Raw genomic sequence first — 19,844 nt, forward strand, 5'->3', positions numbered from 1 at the left:
GACGCGCGAACGCGCGATCATATACAAATAAAATGCACGAACGGCGTCGTTCAAGGAATGGAAATCCATATTTTGTTGCATCCGCTAGAAACTGCAGGAAAACACCGCTTTCGTAGCGAAAATGGCGCGCATTTCAACGTGGAAGAGTTCTTGCAAAGTTCGAGCATAAGTGTAAGCTAATAAATTCAAAGAAAGAAAAATATATCACAATGTAAAGTTTATACAAAGAACATCTTTAAATCAACTTACACCGATTTGCTTCGAACTCATCCGCCATTTTGACCCTTTCACTGCGAAAGTGAATTTTAAATTAAATTATTAATCCTGTCCTAACGATTCGAATACGTTTCAATGTCCCTACGAAAGATTAGACAACATCAAGGAATAAATACATCGTTCGATGATTTTGATTTTTTTCTAATTCGAACGTATTATTCGTTTCGGGCAACTTGTCGTTGAAAAACGGTGTATTTTCGCAACGAAAGGGTACGCGAATTATCAAAATAATACTAGAATTATTTATAAAATTATTCACAAAGATCCTCGGTGCTCGTCCATCGATACGAGAAATAATAAATTATTGCGTCTTCCGGCCATTCGTTGTACAAACGTTAATTTTAATCTAATTTTAACTTAAGCGGTAAATCGTTCGCGAAAATATACATACTATTATATTACAGTCTCTCGTACGAAAATATACAATGGAGTTTAACGTTACATGATTAACCTAAGTCGACTATGTACAGAGTTTTTGGTATTTTTAGCTGTACGATCGAGGCACTCGAGGAGCACCCGATAGTGCTTACGATTAAATAGATTTTCTATAATACATAAAAGGCACGTTGCATCTCCTCAATTTACATGGAAATGGAAAACAATTTCGAGGTATTTCATATTTACATAGAAGGTGTCCCGCTAGAAACGTATCGTCGTGATCTATACGGTTTCCATCGGGACTGTGCTTCGTATACAGCGATCTCGAGTTCCACGATCACTATAGAATCACAATTTTTTATCAAAATCAAAGAATTCTCTCTCCTCGTCTCGAGAGGTATATTCTACAAAATATATATTCTTTCGTATTAAATCTTTCGAGTGTTTTTTGTTTGTTTTTTGACGGTATAACTGATAGATTTGTTGCTCGTTAAGTTTTGTCGTTCGATAAGAAATGGAGCTATTAGGTTCGTCGTTTTAGTTTTATAAATATGGTACTACTGTCGACTCGTTCCTATATTTACAGTTGTTCAAAGTTCTAGCGTATTTCTTTACAATGGAAGAAAGGACAAAACTTATCGAACAACCTAGTATATTCACTCGAGATCACTTGACGTTAAAAGGAAGTAAAAATGCAATAGAAATCCTCCTCTTTTGTGTTTCACCGAGAAACAAATATACAAATAAATTTGAGCTCCAAAGAATCGTGTGTCGCAGTTTGTCTCGCAGCGCATTGACGTTGAACATTATTTACGATTGCATTGTTTCGCGCAATGTTTCTTCAGCAATGATATGTCTTTGATTGTAACGAAATATTTACAATGATTGGCATATTTTGCTTACAATTAAATTAACATTCCACAATGCTTGTCATAGTCTCTTCTACAACGGTTTCGAAGATCGTTAAAATATTCCGTGATTTATATCGAGTTTCTTCAAAGATAAAAGACGGTGAATAAAACCAACGAGTCTAGCCATTTATTTGTTCATTCTTATTTTCGTTCAACGAGTAACGAATAAAACGTAGTCATTTATCTTTTATTTATCCGAAACTTGTATCCGGATGAAAGTATTGCTCGTCTCTGCTTAGAATCGAGAAAGGATTATAGAAAAGTAAAAGGACCACTGTTACACTTCCCTTTGTTCGTCTTTTATTGATTCAAAATTTGTATTCGGATAATAATATTGTCGATCTCTAAAATCGAGAGAAGAGAGAGAGCAAAAGGACGATTTGTCACGCTTCCCTTTCTTCGTCTTTTATTTATTCAAAATTCGTATCCGGATAATAATATTGTCGATCTCTGTCTAGAATCGAGAGAGAAGTATCGAAAAAGCAAAAGTACGAGACGTCGCGCTCCCCGAGGGCGAAATTTCGTTTGCTATCGGCCGAAAACGACTGGAGACCGTCAGCGATCCATTATCGAGGCCGTAAATCCCTACTAACGTTGTGTCAGACATTGTTTTGAGTGGCTTGGCGTGCGCGATGAATGTCAGCACGGGACCAGACAGCGATTGTCACTCGGTCGCTCGTCTCTGGAACCGTATTTTTAGCCGAACCGCGAATCGTTGGCAATTACGCGAGTCTGGGGGTTGGATTCAAAGAGTTTCCGAATCGTCCTTGGACGATTCTGTTTGCCGGTCGAGTGGATCTCTAGGCCCCCGCGAAGACGGGCAGCTGCCACCCTCGTTTTTCGAGTATTTTCTTTTGGATCCGGTCCCGAATCTCTTCGAAACTCGGAGTACCGATACAAGTAAGGATACTTCGGACCCTACTCGGAGATAACGTACAGAGTCGTCGTTAATTCGAGGCTCGAATGGTCGAGTAAGTTACGTTTTCTGGGACGACTACCATTTCGTTTTAAATGGATCTTCGAACACGTTTATCGCGCCGAATCTGTTCTATGATATTACTCGACAGATTTAATGTGTTAAATCTTCGAGGAAATTTCGGAACGTGTAAAGAAAATCGATAGAGAACTGATCGGAGTTAGCGTAGATTAGATTCTTGTCAAAGACCAAAACGAATCGTAGTTATTTTATAACACAGATCGTATCTGTGCGGTTTGACGCGACAAGAGGAGGTCAAAAGGGGATAGAGAAGATTCTTCCCCTACGAAAGAATTAAAAAGTTTTGTTCAATATTCATCGATTCTAAAAACAATCTTCGAAAGAGACGTTGCTCTTCTTTACTTAAAATTTCTGGTCACGTTTCCACTTGGATGGTTTCAGTTTCGCTCTTTTCTCTCTTCGCGAAGGTGTTGAAACTGTTCATTTTGGGGCGAGAGAGCTACAGAATCTACAACTTGGAGAAAGATCGGTTCGAGATAGGATGCCTGAATTATGATCTAAAGATCTTGGCGCGATCTTCGGTCGAGAAACGTTGATTTAGATGCAAGAGGTGATCGGATCTACCAGAATAGCAATTGAGAGCATTCTGAGCGAAGTTGTAGCGTTATATGCAGTTCACGAAGTTAGTGCTACAAGATTCTACGATATTGCCTACAGTGTTTCACTCGTAACAGCACCTGTTTTCGATTTAAATTTACCGCCATATTCACCACTTCCTCTTATTTCTGCCGAAATAACAACATTTTGCCCAATCTCTGAGATACTGCTACACGCGAAATGTCACCGAGGAATTTGGTGCTCGTTTTTCAATTGTGGAGCAACTATATTTATACCTATCGATGGGTGATCCGTTACTAAGGGACACTCGGTGGGAGTTCTTAGCCAGGAAGAAGAGACAATTTGATACAACTCGAATACAAATCGAAGAACGGTATATAATTAGATTCGAAACGTTTCGACTTGTTTTTCAATTCGTTAGAGAGCAACTGTACTCGTCGATAGGTAATCCGTTCCAAAGAGACGCTCAGTGGGGATCTCTGGTGAGAAAAAGGTGACAATTCAATCTTCGAGTACAAATCGTCGAACAGTGGACAATTAGTACTCGAAAGTTCTCTTTGAACTATCTCGAACAGTGTCGTTTCGCGTCCAAGGTTATTCAACAGCGAGACAGAGGGAAGAGGAGCTCCTCGAGCGATCAATGACGAAATGAAAAAACGTACCGACGCGGTTACTAAATGCGAAACGGTTTCAAGGACGGAAATAAGACGCGCCCGATGCGTTTTTCAGGGCGTCTCGCGACTGGAGGACGCGTTTGTTTTTGCGGAGCGAGGTACAGAGGGAAGATCATCGGGTGTCCTGGTTCCCCGAGAAGGCTCGGGGACGTCAGGCTTCCTGGCTAATTGAATTCGAAGAGATTTATGGTTGGCACCGGCGCACGTCCTCGCGAAAAAGAATATCAGCGACTACCGGAGGTGTTCTCGCTCGACTGTCACCGAATAGGAACGTTGATGAATGTTTACGTCCACAATTAAAATCCTCCTTTTGATAACAGAGAGAGGCTCCGATGGCTCGACAACGTTTCAATTTTTCCGGTCGCTCTTCGCGAAGGGAAAGGGTCACGAAAGAATGCTATACTTGACGAGAAGATGGAATCTCCTTTAGGGAGGGCCCCGAGCTTGAACATTTCTTTTTAACGAATTTCTATACTACGATAGCGTTCGAAACGCTGAAATTAAGAGTACGTAGTTTCATACATGGGTGGTCAACAGTTTCACGAGGCTTTGTATCTTCTGCTGGGAGACGATACTGTGCTGCAGTTGGTTCAGGCGAACGTTTACGAAATTGCTATTCTTCTTGCGAACGAAACAAGTATTTGTATCCTATTGTTTCTTATTAATTGGACTTTCGAGTCATACTATACGAAAGTTTCTCCCACAGAAATAACGGATTATCAACCATCGCGGTACCATTTTCCTTGCTAAAACTACTCGAAGAATAATAACAGTAACGTAATCCTACGACTCCAACTTACTTTCTCGAAGAAACTCTTGCGATCCAAATTACACGTACTATCCATAGATGAAGTCTCTCTAGCAAAAATTATGAAAGAACGCCGAGGAGTCAGCCCATAAACCATCGTCCGCTCGTTCCGTTCCCCCCGAAGACTCTCGAAGAATAAGTGTACCATGGTGTACACATCGAAGGGGGCAGAGCTGCACACTACCTTTCCGAAAAACTCTTGGAAAGGAGGCACCCGACGAAAAAAGAAATTACTTCCAAGCATTCTCTGGCCGGCGATCTCGTGACAGCTACGAGTGGGGAACGCCGATGGCACCTCGTTTGGAGGGGTGGGGTTTTTTTCACGAAGATTCAGTGCTGCAATAAAGACGCTGGCGGATTTAACGCGGCGTGTCTTCGTTAAGCCAGTCAAACGCGGCCCAACTTTTCCTTCCGCCGGTTTAAAATAACCGGCCGCGTTCGAGATATATTCACACGGTCGTCGTTTCGATTCAGAAACAGAGCTACCCGTCTGCCCGATATCGAGGAGGATCCACGAAGGGTACCCTCGTTGAACACGCGGCTCAGAAACGGGGAGAAAAATCGTACACGGGCCGACCTATCGGCGCCAAAACGCTCGTTAACGTTGCTACCACCGTTGTTTTGTTTAAGTTTCATCTACTTGCTCGGAGCCGGTTAGGGCTTGTTTCCACAGCCTCGGGACGCTGCCTTGCCGCGATCATCCCTCCTCGTAAAAAGAACTCGTAAAATTGTAGCGAATGACGCTACTGTCCGTCGTTCGGCCTCGAAAGGATGATTTTCGGAGAACTTGGGGACGAGGCGCGTTAAGTTTACTTCGAGGAGGCTCACTTTTCTTCCATCGGGTCGAGATCACGAGTGTTTGGATAGATGGAGAAAATGGAGAATATATATGGTAGATACCTACTGTATAAACGCGTAAATTTTTCTTGTGAACCTAATTAGCAATAATACGGAAATTTCTAGAAAAGATCGATGTTGGAAATTCGTGACTTCTCGACTTTTTGGTACGAAAGATCACGTTGAGAAGTTACGAGCTTTTCGTGGAAAATCTACTAAATCAATTTTCAAATATTTTACGTCACGTTTGCGTCAATTATTGCGAGAGACAACAACGATTGTTACGTCGAAGACACGGGGCCAAGTTGGCAAAGATCTTATAAAGCGACCACCGTCAAGGTCATAAATTCACCCTAACGGATTCACCAAGAACGTTTCAAAAGGTAGCGAAAGTAGCAAGAAGAAACGATGTCGGGAATCCCGGCAATAATCGACCATTCAATGACTTCATTGTACGTGGAGGAGGTTCTTCGCGTGGCTGCAGAAAAAGATTTTGAACGTGGACTATGCTATTGCTATAATTCTTCGAGTTCTTAACGATCGTTGAAAAGAAAATGTTTTCTCTTAAAAAAATTTAAAAAAAAAACGAATCAAACGATGAAACGAGTCATCGTCTATCTTTTCAAGGATCGCGATTAATACCGATAAACAGCCAAGATGTCTTTCGGAATATTTACCACGGTAATTTACTATTTTTGACAATCGATTCGGTACAAGTAATTACCAAACACTATAAGTAATTATTATTTCAACTAAATGTGTTCTTTTCTTTCTCATTACTCTGATCAAATTTTTTGTGGAATATTCAAGAAATTATGTAACCGAAAGCATTGAACCAACATCTTTAAAAAAATGTATCGATCTACCATCTTTCGAAAAAATTCATTGACCGAACATTGGAAAAAAAATTCATCGTCCCAACGTATTTAAAAAAATTCATCGCCACGTTTACCGACGTGTACTTGGGAGAGCTAAGGTCGTAGTCGTTCACCATCATCAACGATTGAAAAACCAAGGACACCACCCGCGTCAGTAACGTGTCGAGCAACGGAAGTGGATCAGAATTCATCGTCCAGGCCAAGCAGCGGAATTTCGTTAAAAATGGCAAGTGTCGACAATTTTCAACGACAGTGTACGTTAGCTAAGCACTCGAGAGAAGTGATCGACCAAAGTCCGGGATCAAAGCCAGAACACCTCTCCGACTAATCCACCACGATGATCGCGCTCGTTCCAGGATCACCTGGGTCGAGATTCATCCGGTTGGTGATCTCGAGATTCCACCGAGGAACGAATCATTCTCGTGATTGATACCGACGGCGGTGGAGCACTAATAAGACCAGTGTAGAAAACCGTGGGGTTTCACACGGTGAAGAAATTACGGATGGAATTGGCCAGCCGGCCAAACATGTCGCACCGTTAATAGACCGACGAGAAGGCGTAAATTATTGGCTTACATTATCACGGAGACGAGTGGACCCGGCTGATCTATCGCGTCGCGAAATGAACTGTCGCGATTGGATTTCAAAGGGCCCAACCACGCGGACGAGGAATGATTTCTATTAATTAGTCATCCCCGTGTCTACGGAAGTGTGACAGTGGCCCCTCTAATTGCGCTTAAAAGACTCCTACGTCCGTCATAGATCGGAGAGACGTACAGGCAAGCACACCTGTTTGCTATCGCGACGTAGTATTCGAACAGGGGAACATTGGTGAACCTTTTCAATATTATTTCATCCGCGAACTTTGCGTAAAATAAGCTACCGAGAGCTTCGAGAGATTTATGGTCAAGTCCCATTGGAGAATCTTGTTATTTCACGAAGGAGACTTTGGTAGGACAATTTTCATTTTTTGGAGGGAATTTTTTGTAAGTTTGTAGTGACATTTTTTGAAAATTGTAGTGGATACGAAAAGATCTTGAAAAGTGTGACATATATAAAGATTTTGAAGATTATACTCGTATACAAAAAGATTTTGAAAACTATAGTAGATGCGATAAGATTTTGAAAACTATAGTGGTTAGAGAAAGATTGTTACGAGACGAATTTAACCGATTTGACAGAATATATAACAAAAAGAAGAAGGTTTGAAAAATAGAAGAAGAACAAAAGAATTCCCAATATTTCTCTCAAAGTCACCTACAAACCTACAAAAGAAGATCGAAATTTTGTCAACAAAAGCGATTCCACTACTCGAATACGGAAAAGTATTCTCAACTCTAACTTCAAGGAATATACATACATCGGGTTTTAGCTACTGAACGAATGGAAATTATCGGTGCCGAGGAACTCGAGCGATGTCGAGTCGACCGATTCCCAAATGCTTGGCAACGTTATATTACTATCCTCTAAAACGAATAATCGTCGATTTTGGCGAAACTGACGGTAAAATTGTTGCAGAAATATACGACAGAAATTTTGTACTTTTTTTTCGTACATTTCCTCGTGTTGGTCGTTATTCAAGCGTACAGCTCTTTCTCAGACTTCTCGTTGATCTTATTTTCGATCGTATTCAATTTTTAACTGTTGGATTTCGTATCGATTACACGCGAGTCTACTGTACTTTTGAGAATTTCGTCCACTACTAAACCTTATAGTTGCATCAAAATCGACGACCATTGCTCGGTGGATGCTCCGTTGTTACCGTTGTTTATATCCACGGGTGATTTCGGTATTTTCGAGCCAGCGAAAATAGGAAATCGATCCTATTCTCTCTTGCACTCGTTCTTTTGTAATTCACGTTTACCTCGTGACCGAAGGCGTCACTGCTTCCGATGGTGGATGAGGTTTGTTTCCGAGGTGTGTTTAGAGGTTCGAGTTCCAATCATCCTCCATCCTCCAAACGCTGAAAGCGTACGAGAGTTTCTCGTGTGCCATGTAGCTGCACGACGATGAAGTTATTTCTCTCGCAGCCAAAACCGCGCTTCTTGGATTCCTGTCACCTGGAAACAGGAAATTTCGTTTTCCAATTAAATACGTTCTCCTCGAAACGAAATACGCGTAATCAATGCCCTCCTCCCCATTATTTTTCAATATTTCGGTATAGATTTATACCGAATTTTAATTTTGCAAAGTGTGTTTATTAGTTTATTTATACGGAGCCATTTGCGATGATAAAAGTTGAAAAGGTTCAATTTTGTAAATATTAACCGTTAATTGTACCTCTTCAAAGTAGAAATATTACTATGCAAAGATAAAACTGTATCCATCGTTACGATGCCAATACGACAGACAATTCAGTATAATTATAGTTTAATTTGTAAAATATTTCCTTTGGTGAAATCGTGTAAACGACAAGAATTTTTTTAACACTGCAATATTCTAATGGATTTGTAGAGACGTTGAAGAATTGCAAGATGGAGTCAGAAAAATGCCTTAGATATACACTTGGGTTTTTTTCTTCAATCTCCAGAATTATACAAGGTGAGTCATACATTTCGCACGAGTTGCATCTCTTTTATGGTCGACCATAAAAAAATATGGCAGAGAAAAAAAATGTTGAACGGTGTACCAACGTCTTTCTGCGACTTTAAAATAACAATTTGGAGTGTGTAAGAATAAAACGGAAACAAAATTAACTAAAACAAACAAAACTTAAAAGCATCGTACAGATTTTGACGTTCACATGTTTTTTTTTTTCAGAAACGACTTGTACATACACTCAATATAGTTCTTGATATAATTTTTCATTCGATAATCAACGTGTAACGTCTGTGTCAATTTTCATTTTTATAGAATGTCTTTTTTATGCAAGATATCTTTTTTTTAATTAGTTGGTTATAATTGCATCGATCATTGGAATGAATTTAAACTATTGATTACGTGTTACAGTTTTTGAAAATGTTTAATTCTAATACCATACAAAAGTTAGAATTTTTGCCTTCGAAATTTACGGATAAGAAATATTTGTTACGCTGAATTAGATAATTTAGGACACGGTATTTCTTTCTCTTTGGAACGAGAGTCGCATTTTTCTCGCACAAGTGTCAGATGAAGAGTCACACGAAGAGTCAGACGTAGAATCAGACGTAGAGTCAGACGAAGAGTCACACGAAGAGTCACACGAAGAGTCACACGAAGAGTCAGACGAGAAATGAAATAAAAAATTCATACGACGTATAGATCTCAGTGACGTGTGAAGAAACCGTAGTTCGTACGTGGTACAGGGCCTGTACACGAGGGGCTAAGTAGACGCTGGCGTCCCTAACGAAAAAGAACGCCCCGAGAAGATCACGATTCCTGCCCGACCGCGTAAAAAGAACACAGAGCGAAACGAGGGGAGAACGCACGCCGACGGCGTATCAACGGCGGTTAAAATAAAAGGAGCAACACGCCGGTATTTGCGTCCCGGTTGCAGCGCCGAAAGGGGACCGATCGGTGCCTTCGGAGACGTTCAGCGTCTCGATATCTTTAGTCACCTGGAGTTACAGGCGTATCGTCGCCGTTTGCCGCACACCGGGCCCTTCTTGTACCCTGTCAGACGCCGAATGAGACATCGGGGGATGCTGATTTGCCAGTGACGCTCTCAGAGATGCAGGGCCCGGAGGAACTAGAAATTCATGGATCCGCTAATCCTGTTCCAGTGTAATCGGACAATTTCCAGGTATTCATTGCTACAGTTTACAATGTGGCTAGTTATATTTACTGACTTATATTTTTTAGGAAATATTTTATAGTTTTCGATTTAAATTACAATACAATTGTAAACGTAAGTTCCAACAGGAGTGATCCAAATAAAGTAGGATCTTCACGAGTTCGAGGGAAAAAGCAAATTTGGATATTCTCGGTTCACCGTTTTCCTTAAATATCGGAGGTTGTTCTCGTACAGGATACTGGAGAGTGTTTAGGGCCACGATGGAATCTCCTATGGCAGTTTGTAAATATTGTGTCGATGACGAACGGAGTCGAGTGCCCGGGAAAATGTGTTCACCGGAAAGGGTAACAGAACAAGCACTCGTGTAAAAGTTGCTGGGGCGAGTGGCGTAGTTTGTGACTTCTGAATCAGGGGGACTCTTTCATCGCGGGGGTCTGTTTAATTACATTGCGCTATAAACAAACGCACTGGCCCCCCGAAACACGTGGCACTTGGCTGCCGACGGAGGACGCCATAGTACTCCCTGGATAGCTTCCCAACCGACTATGGGACATTGTCGTTTAGTCTCGTTTTCGAATGGAAGTTGCTCAAGTTAAGTGAACTCGCAGAAGTCGATTTGGTTACTCGAGGAGCAAAAATCTTGACAATCGGGTCAGAGATTTCATCGGAAAAGAGTCTCGATGAACGCAAACGCTGAGACACAAATTGATCTATATAGGTAGTTTCCAGTGTTTGCGGAATCTCTTAGCAATTGCGAAAAGATAAGTTCGACTTACCAGTATCCTCAGTTGCGTCGGTGTTCTCCATGTTGCAATGCAACACCTGGAACAGGAAGTCAATGTACCTAGTGGCCAACTTGAGTGTCTGGATCTTGCTGAGCTTGTCGCTGGGTAAGGTCGGTATGATCTTCCTGAGGGCTGCGAACGCCTCGTTCAGGCTCTGTGTTCTCTGCCTCTCTCTGACGTTTGCCATCACTCTCTGGTTCTGTATCTCCTCGAAGGTCGCGCAGCTCTTTCTCCTGAACTTGGACTTGGTCGAGGAGGCATTGCTCTCGGTCTCGGACTCGTTCTCCGCGGTACTGGACTTCCTCTTCCGTTTCCCGGTGGTCCTGGACCCCTCGACCGCGTAGTTCTTCGTCGACGAGGACGGTTCCATAATTTCGTTCAGCTGCTTGTACCTCTGTTGCTCGATCTCCGGCTTGTACTCGACGATCTCGGGTTTGTACTCGAGTACCTCCGGTTTGTACTCCACGATCTCCGGCTTGTACTCCATCGGCTCTACGTGGTGGTAGCTCTGTTGGGGATACCTGGGAGCGATCTCCTCGCCACCGGACGAGTACATCTGCGGCGAGGGTGTCAGGTAGAGGCTCTGCTCGTGATCGCGGCTGTGATCCGAGAGAAAACCTGGCGAGTTGTCGTGCAAACGTCTATCGTACTCGGACACCTCGGTTTGCAAATCCCTCAGTATCTTACCGCCGGGATGCTCCTGGTACCTCTTGGTCTCGTCTTGATTTCCGTAGATGGGGTAGGCGGGCGGTTGGTAGATCATTTGGTGATGATGGTGGTGATGATGGGGCTGGTAACCCGGTAGATCTCTGTGCTCCGGTGGGCTGCTGAGATCCATCAGGTGTGTGGGCGGCGAGAATCGCTCGTAGTGGTTCGGTGAATTGCTGGCCGAGCTACCGGCACTGTGGGGTATCCCGGAGCTGTCGTTGTTGTCCAGATTGTAAATACCCTGGATACGCTGCGACTGGAGGCTCACCGGATGTGTGGTCTGCATTGTTTCCCGTCGGAACTGTCAGCGCATGGAGGACGATTGCTTCTTCGAAACTGTCACCCGGTTTCCCTGCACCCCGTGAACGCGGATCTCTCGAAGCTTCGAACACTCTTCGCACCCAACACTGTTCGCACTTGGTTGTTCTCGGACACACCGGGAGTGACGTAAAAAGAGAAACCTGGGCCCGAAACAGTTCCAGAGCCCTGTGGAAATTCTCTCGAGATTTCGGCGAGGAGACGCGATGTTTACGTACTCGACACTGTGGATATGTATTCTATTCGTTAAGAGTATCGTCGAACGACTATCGAGCAGGTTTCTCGCCGAAGACACGTCTCTGCACGAAGGTTAACACTCGTCTGAAGCAACAGGGTCTCCGTCGGCTTCTTGATGTCAGGAAGGAACCCCGCCTCCGAGCATGGGGCTGCACCCCCCACCTTTCGCCGCTCCGGCTTCCCCCACCTCGACCTACGTGTTCTCCCACCACTTCCCACGCAGCCCCTCCACCGGGCCCGGACGGTTTCTTTTAACCGTCGCGTCTGTCAGTTAGTCCCCACCCACGAAACTTCTCCCGTGAAAAGAAAGGGAAGGACGGACACCGTGGACGGGAGAAAGAGGGGGCTGGAAGAGGGAATCTTGATCGCGAGGAAGACTCCCGGAGCAACAGAATTGTATCTATAATGCGAGAGGAGTATCGAAGAAGCGCGTGGATAAGGGGAGGGAGAGCAGAGAGGAATTTCTACGGGAAAAGAGCAGACACGGAAATTGGGGACTTGTGAATTTATTTCGAGTTCGTTATCGATCACTCCTGATCGATGCAGTCGATCCTCGAATGAAAATTAAAATGTCGGTAGGTGTATCGAGGTTGCAATACTTTAGGTCGTAATTTTTATTCAATTTCGGAGTATTTTTTAAAATTAGTTTCAATTTGTTTCAGTTTGGTGTACGAGTTGCCTTGTGGTCAGTCGCAAATTTTTAAATAAAATAATAAAAGTATATTTGCGTACACTTTCGTTGAAAGAGATGTGCGAAATTAATAGAAATCCGGATAAAATAAAAGTATGAATCTACAATTTTTACTACACTTTTACTACAATTTTCATTACACTTCTACTGAAATTTTCTACAATTTTCTACAATTTTCATCAAATTTCGACTAAAATTGTACAATTTTCATCAGTTTTCGGAGCAGGAAAGAAAACAAAAGCAGAAGACACCCATTTCTTTAAAATTTCTTCGATAGTCGAGGTGGAAGGGAAAACGATCGACGGTCCTCCGCGATCGTAATCGAGGAGAGTAGGGGCTGGACAAGGAACGAGTTTACAGGGTTCCAGCGTCCACGAGCGAGACGGACGACTCAGATGGGAGAGAGAAGAGAAGAACGAAGAAGAAAGATGGAAGTCTTGAGGGACGACCCATGTTGAATATTTATATCGCGTGGAGCCAGTGAGAACAAGGCGAGGGATCGCGTGGAACAGGCTCCGATCTGCGAAACTTCGCGTTTGCTTGCCACGGAATGGCGCGAAAACGGCCGATTCGCTTTCTTCGTTTCGCCAAACATTCGTTTCTCGTTGTTCTTTGTCCGCACAAACTTCTCTTCAATTTGTACACCGTATAGTCAACGACTTACTCGTTTCTTTTTGAAATTATACGCGAGAAGTTCACCGCACGGGGTGTTTTCCTCTTTGAAGTATAGTCGAAGCTTTCCTCGAGATCTATTTAAAAGTTTCCGCGGTAACGTTGAGATTAACGAGACTGTCGCTGCTCAACGAACTTGAACCGCACTCGAAATAGTAATTTCTCCAATTTGATAGAATTGACTTGGACTTCGTTCTAAGAATTTAGATCGAGACTCTGTGCAAATGACATAACGGTTTGTAGGTCTTCTCTTTGAATAGAAAAATAAAGGAATACTTGGTCAAAGTAGGTTCACAGATCTCTTGTTTCGGAGTGAACAAAGATCGCTTATTAAAGTAATATAAATTACGTGGAATTATTCGATAACTTCGTTACAAGTGATGTTAATTTATCGTGAGGAATATTCTTTGCACGGTCCTTTCATTTCTTTGGAATAAACGTTGACGAATAATATCAATTACCGAAGAGATATGTCCTTTGTTTAGTCGATCAAATAGCGCCATAAGTATATTTTATTTACCCTAATTCGGTTTACTTTACCAAGTTTTCTTTTCATTAGGTATATTTTTTACACATATCGTTTCACTTATCTTCCATCTTCGTTGTTAGATTTATTAGATTCTTGAAAGGGAACCATATCCACAGAATCGAAACGTTTAACCCAATTGAAGTTGTGCCAAACGTATGTTATTCCCCCGATTTTCCAAATAAAGTACATTCCATTGATACTTATCCAGTGATATAAAAGAATAAAAGGAACTACGATTATTATTTTCTTAAACGATTGAAATAGGAAAATTGTTTTCAAAAGAAGTTATCTGTCACGACACACCCTATGTAATAGAGAAATTGCAGCATATTTGAAACACTAGTTTGTTCGAGACGAATAAAAAGTAACGATAAAAAATGGGAATAAATAAAACTGAGCAATATTAAAAGAAAAAGAAAAAATATCCGAAACTGTGGTCCTGTTGAAAAATAACCTAAAGTAACAATTTTGTTACGTTACGAATAATATAGAATAGCAGTATTCCAACTTATTTTTTCTTTATAGAATTAAAAAAATAAGTAGACAATAAAATTAGTTTCTTTTACTTCTTATCTAATTGGGAACAAAAATCACAGTGTAAGAACAATCGTCGAAGGTAAATACCTATTGTAAGTTTTCGAATTTCATTGCAGTATAACTGCACATATATAACTTCCGGTGTCATACCAGCACATTCATAGTGTACTCACATTTCACATTGCAGCCATTCTTCTCCTGCTTTATCTTCGCTGTAATTCACATTGCTGATGAGGCACGTAACATCCTTCTCAGTAAGTTTCCTATTTCAAATTCCATTTGTTTTTCCGTATTCCGAATTAACAACCCGGAATTGTTACCTGAAATTTCCCACCACGTTCTACATTCTAAATAAAATAACATTTCTTCTACGAAACAATCGCAAAATTGAAACGAAACCATAAAATTGATACGGAAACGAGTACACGTACAATTTACTCCAAACTTTTAATACATCTTAACCACGATTGCTACGATTCAATACAGCATTTAATTACTTTGTAAATCGAGTCAAAAACCTGGAAAACAATTCCTCCGTGAACGATAATTGGTTAAAGGATCGTACGTCCCTCTTGTTCGCGTTGTTAGAAATTCGATAACATCAATAGTGTCTTAGATTCTTTGGTATTCAAAATTACCAAATAAACTATATTCTCTCTAGATTCGAGCAACGAGACCGTTAATGTCCCACAGGATGTATTTTTTTTTTTTCCAGAAGAAGCTCTCTGTTTCCAGTTCTCTTCTCTCGGTTAGGTCCTCTTCTGGACAACTCGTGACGTCTTTATAGCCGACGAGGAAGGTGCAAATTGGACGCTTAAAGGGGCCTAAATATCGGCGCCAGCTTCGTGGACGTTTTAATCTGAAATAGCTCCGGTGGAAGTGTTTTCGGGATTGAAATTAATGTAAGCGGCGTGGAACGATTCAAAATCGCGCGCAAGAGCCGCGGCGACCAGCGTGATGGATGACCGGGCCGGATTGCCGGGACGTGTTTGTTGTGACGGACGAAAGCTCTTTTGAAGGTGTCTATAAATTCCGCGTTTTCGAGCTTTCACGAGTTCCACGGTTTTGCCTCCGCCACGTGATTTACCATTTCGTTCGACGTCGCGCCACCGTTGCGAGAAATTTTGTCGCGAGGGTGGCAGCTAAGAAAAGTACTAAATTCATCCTTATGGGGTTAGGCTACCACGAGGCGTTGAAAGTGTAACGGACTATTGGGAAAACATTTTCCGAAAATGTTCGTATTAGCGAGAGAAATATAGCTACGTGTCTATAATGTACGTAAAGTTTCATTTTTAATTTCTCTTTTAGACTAGAGAGAGAGATTACACTATGGGGTATACCAGAGTACGGTGTGAGACGGGATATTAATACACGATTTTAAATAAAGAATTTCTTGGTGCAAAAATGTAGACCATTTTTTTTTTTTTATTTGTAAATCACAAGAATTGAAATATTGAAAAAATTCTGGGTCAAATGATGGGCTATTTAGATCGATTTGATATCTCTTACGTCTCTACGAAGCAAGAAATCGTTTATACAATGTAGTCGTGTATAATATAGTGTACTCTCGATTGCAATTTTTGTCTGAAAAAAGAATCGAAAATAAAATTTGTATATATCTCTGTCGCTGTTAAAAAAATTTTCGGAAAATACGTTTTTGTTTAGAAGAAAGATTTTCAAACTGTGACCGTTACCATAAAACCACTCTCGAATGTGTTTTTAGCATTTCAAAATATCTCTCTCTTCCATTCGTTTGCATCGGCTATTTGTTTATTTTCGCGCTTCTTCATTTCTTCGGTAGCGTCTCTTCTATAAATGCGTTGATATTTTCCCTAAATGTTTTTATTTTTTCGTTACCTACAGCTACTTTTATTTTTTCGTTCCCAAATTATTTCTTTAAAAGAACTGCTACTTCTCTCTTTACCTTTTACTTCTATTTCGAATACATTTATTTCTTCGCTCAGACTTCGTTTCTTCGTTATTTATATTTATTTTTTCCTTTGGCGATTATCTCTTCTTTGAGAACTTTTTTCTTCGATGAATGGTTATTTTTTTCGAGATATTTTCATTCCATTGATTATCATATACTTTATTTATAAATACTATTATTCCTTCATCTTTTACCTACTTCTTCTTCGCACCTTTCTTTAATCTTTCTTTAAAATGGAAGATTCGATAAATTTCTTCTGTACTTTAAACACACTGGTATTCCACTACGTTCTTTTAAGATTAGACAACTCGTGAACGCGAAAGTTTTAACTATTTTTAATTTTCCATTATTAAATACAAAAGTTTATCACTTTCCCTACGACACTGTACAATTTTATTCATTCCTGTTCTCCGCCACAATTTTGAATTAATCTCGAACAAAGTGATATTCGAAATATGCTGCACTCTTCTGTATCAAGGGAATGGAAGCGTCACCGGTTGTTTCTTTCATCAATTTTCGGCTCGACCACCCAGTCGGTGTGGTTCGTACGAAGTTTCATCCTCCCATCCCGAGGGATGGGAAAAATTGGGTCGAAGCGATGTTCGAACCGCGTTGTCGAATTCACGAGCGTTTTAAGGAAGTGGTCAACACTCGGTAGTAGGAAGACGCCGCGAGTTATTCGACTTTGATCACCGACGAGTATTATTTTGGCGTTCGGCCGCGTTATTTATCGGCCTCTTTATTGGCGATCTGATTTTCAGTTGGACCGTAGCCAGGATCCAGCGGGACGAGGATGACGGCGAGGGCCTCGAGCGTTTCTACTGGTCGTTTCACTTCTTGGAACCGTCATCCAATGGACAAACCAAACCACGACGAAGCCGCTAATGTCTTCACTTTCGATAAACGTTTTTCGACGTTGACGACGAACGCGCACCCTGTGGTTCGAGCATTATTAAAAGTGAGAGAGGAACCCTTTCGGCCGTAACGTTAATCTGGAATCAGAGTTGGGAAAATTGTATTTCCCCTCGAATCGATCGAATCATCCAAAAGTTATCCAGGATATGTATTGCGTATATTGTATAAAATACAGTTTGCAAAGGTTTGTATTATTTTGGAACTCTTGGTACAGGTACAGTAATTTCTATTTTATTTCTTTGATTCAAATTGATAAAATACACGATTTAATCCCGTTGTCTCATCCCCTTGTGGTTGTATCACTGTTATCGTGTAAACGAATTTCCCCAAAATGCATTTAAGCGACTCTCGAAGGGCCATGCAGTACATAGTATGCACGTGCGTGCACTTGTGGTGCACGCACCGTTTCACGATATTAACGCGGACTTAATTGCGCGTGCTCGGTCGCGTTTAATCGGCGCATACGCGCGATGCGAATGCCTGCTTCGTCGTGCGCGACTGCAGGTTTAAGAGTCCCTGTCGAGTCCTCCAGATCCTTTTTTCTTTTTTTAACCATAAGACATTTTACAGCGTCTCTCTTCGCTCTTCACCGTCTAACATTATTCGGAATAAAATTCTCTCTGGAGAATAATATTTATTCTTCGAGAAACATCTTCCGAAAATGCGCAACTTTTCTTGCGCAATTTTCTTAACGTTAAAATTAATTTTTCAATCGCAAAAAATTCTTCGATCTGACATCTCATAACCTGCCTCGATTAATGTAAAAAATTACAATGTATTGTTAAATTTGATACTTAAATTTTGATACTTATCAAACATTTAATTACAAACTTCTATAACGTCTTCTCGTCCCTTAACGAAACTTAAGAATTTCGACTTGAAATTTAAATTCAATATATACATTCGAGACAGTTTATATTTCATTAATCTTTTCGTACAAACTTTCCCCTAAAAAACTATTAATTACACCACCTTTGTACGATGAGTACACTACAACTATTTAAATATAGATATTTATATTCATAGGGCAGAATCGACTTTAAATTATAATCAAATAAACTTGAACATTTGTCAGTGTCTATTATCAACAATATTCCATCAAATATGGACAAATCCAATCCCTTTGTAAAGTGCCCTAAATTATTAAAAAAAAAAGTCACCATCATCTATTCAAGTCGACTTGGCATAGATTGCGACTCAATTAATCGTTCGTCTAATTCTTCTAGAAGATCGCAACGAAGCGCTTCTCCGGTAGGTTCGTTTGCATGTGTATTTCCACGCGAACCTGTCGCTGACACCTTGTCCAGATCGCCTAATTAGCAGAAACTGGTGTCCAACAATTCCGTGGAAGCGGTGCACCGTCTTGACGAGTGAAATCCGATTTAATGGGAATTTATGGAACCGGCTGTATAGTCCGACAAAACCGGTGACAGAGACAGGGACGCGTTCCGTGTTGAATTCGGCCACCAGCAAAGCAATTAGCACCTGGTGAGCACCAGTCACCCCCCCATCCCCTTGAAAGCTGCTTTTCCCCGCTGCCCTTGTCATAAAAAGGGCGCCGAGCTGTCTGCAGTCGACCATCTGGTCGTTTATGGATGGAAAACCCCAAGAACTCCTTCTAATGGCGATTCGAAGTGAACTTTAATCTCATTATTATTTTTAAAGTGGGAGGAAGGGAATGAACGAGTTTTGCGCCCGTCAACTACAAATTACGTTTACTTTTAACATCGAGACTATTTTTTTGTTCTAAAAATATACATTATAGAGTAATCATACTCTCGATTCGTAGGGTAGTTACGTAGAAGCTGAGTCTTGATCAAAATGATGTAAATCGGGATCATTTTTTACTTTTTTTTTTCTTTTTATTTATTAATATTTATCGTCAAAGATATCCTACCAATGGGTTGCATAATTAGAAGAGTATAATATTCGAATTTTATTTGTCGATGAAAATGGCCGTCAAGGGGCGTCGAACAAAATGGAGCGCTTGAAGTCCCGTCGATTGTAATAACGATCCACTTCTTTTCTTACACTCTTTCCATTACCTGTTAACAATTCTAATATTTTCTGTTATAGGAATGCAAGAATATCTCCAACTCGGGAACGTAAATGTAGCAAACCCGGTTCTATTATCATAATTTATGTTCAAGGTGTTACATATTTGTTTGTGATTTCGATTTACTCCGAATTTGAGTTTGATTTTTTAGGCTTGTCGATGGAATCTCTAAGGCGATCGGTGAATTCGTTTCTGCGATCGAACGTCCCTGATTTTACCGTTCGATTTGCACAACATACTCGGTAGCCTTCGGGTCCAACGTTTATGGTAGCCTTTGAAGGATGGACGGCGAGCATTACGGCAATAGACGCAGAATGGCGGCCCATGTGTCGTTACTTCGCCGACCGTTCCGCCGGCGAATTTGCATTTACGAGCCGAACGGCAACCCGGAACATGTGTTCGCGACCTGCCGACAACTGTCGGTCGGAAACACATGT

At 41.2% G+C, this 19,844-nt stretch overlaps 1 protein-coding gene and 1 long non-coding RNA gene across 3 annotated transcripts; one reads left to right on the forward strand and one right to left on the reverse strand.

The window, feature by feature from the left end:
• Positions 1 to 7,688: 7,688 nt before the first annotated feature.
• Positions 7,689 to 12,135, reverse strand: Twi (twist). Of its 2 annotated transcripts, XM_076324302.1 has the most exons (3): positions 11,502 to 12,135; positions 10,806 to 11,432; positions 7,689 to 8,377 (listed from the first exon to the last, which is right to left on the reverse strand). In XM_076324302.1, exons 1-3 carry the CDS (start codon positions 11,806 to 11,808, stop codon positions 8,241 to 8,243), a joined length of 1,071 nt encoding a protein of 356 aa, XP_076180417.1. In that variant the 5' UTR covers positions 11,809 to 12,135; the 3' UTR covers positions 7,689 to 8,240. The 2 variants fall into 2 exon arrangements, with proteins under 2 accessions (XP_076180417.1, XP_076180416.1); XM_076324301.1 differs by having other exon boundaries at positions 10,806 to 12,135.
• A 2,566-nt stretch (positions 12,136 to 14,701) lies between these two features.
• Positions 14,702 to 18,034, forward strand: LOC143153289 (uncharacterized). Its single transcript, XR_012993752.1, has 3 exons — positions 14,702 to 14,760; positions 15,222 to 15,525; positions 17,198 to 18,034. It is a non-coding gene; the product is annotated as an uncharacterized LOC143153289 (long non-coding RNA).
• Positions 18,035 to 19,844: the final 1,810 nt, after the last annotated feature.

Source organism: Ptiloglossa arizonensis, chromosome 12 (assembly GCF_051014685.1).
Source record: "Ptiloglossa arizonensis isolate GNS036 chromosome 12, iyPtiAriz1_principal, whole genome shotgun sequence".
NCBI classification, from domain to species: Eukaryota; Metazoa; Arthropoda; class Insecta; order Hymenoptera; family Colletidae; genus Ptiloglossa; species Ptiloglossa arizonensis.

Coding starts and splice junctions, on each gene's coding strand:
- Twi (XM_076324301.1), bottom strand. CDS start 11,808: ATGCAGACCACACATCCGGTGAGCCTCCAGTCGCAGCGTATCCAGGGT. Junction 8,378..10,805: donor CGACGCAACTGAGGATACTG/GTAAGTCGAACT, acceptor TCCTGTTTCCAG/GTGACAGGAATCCAAGAAGC.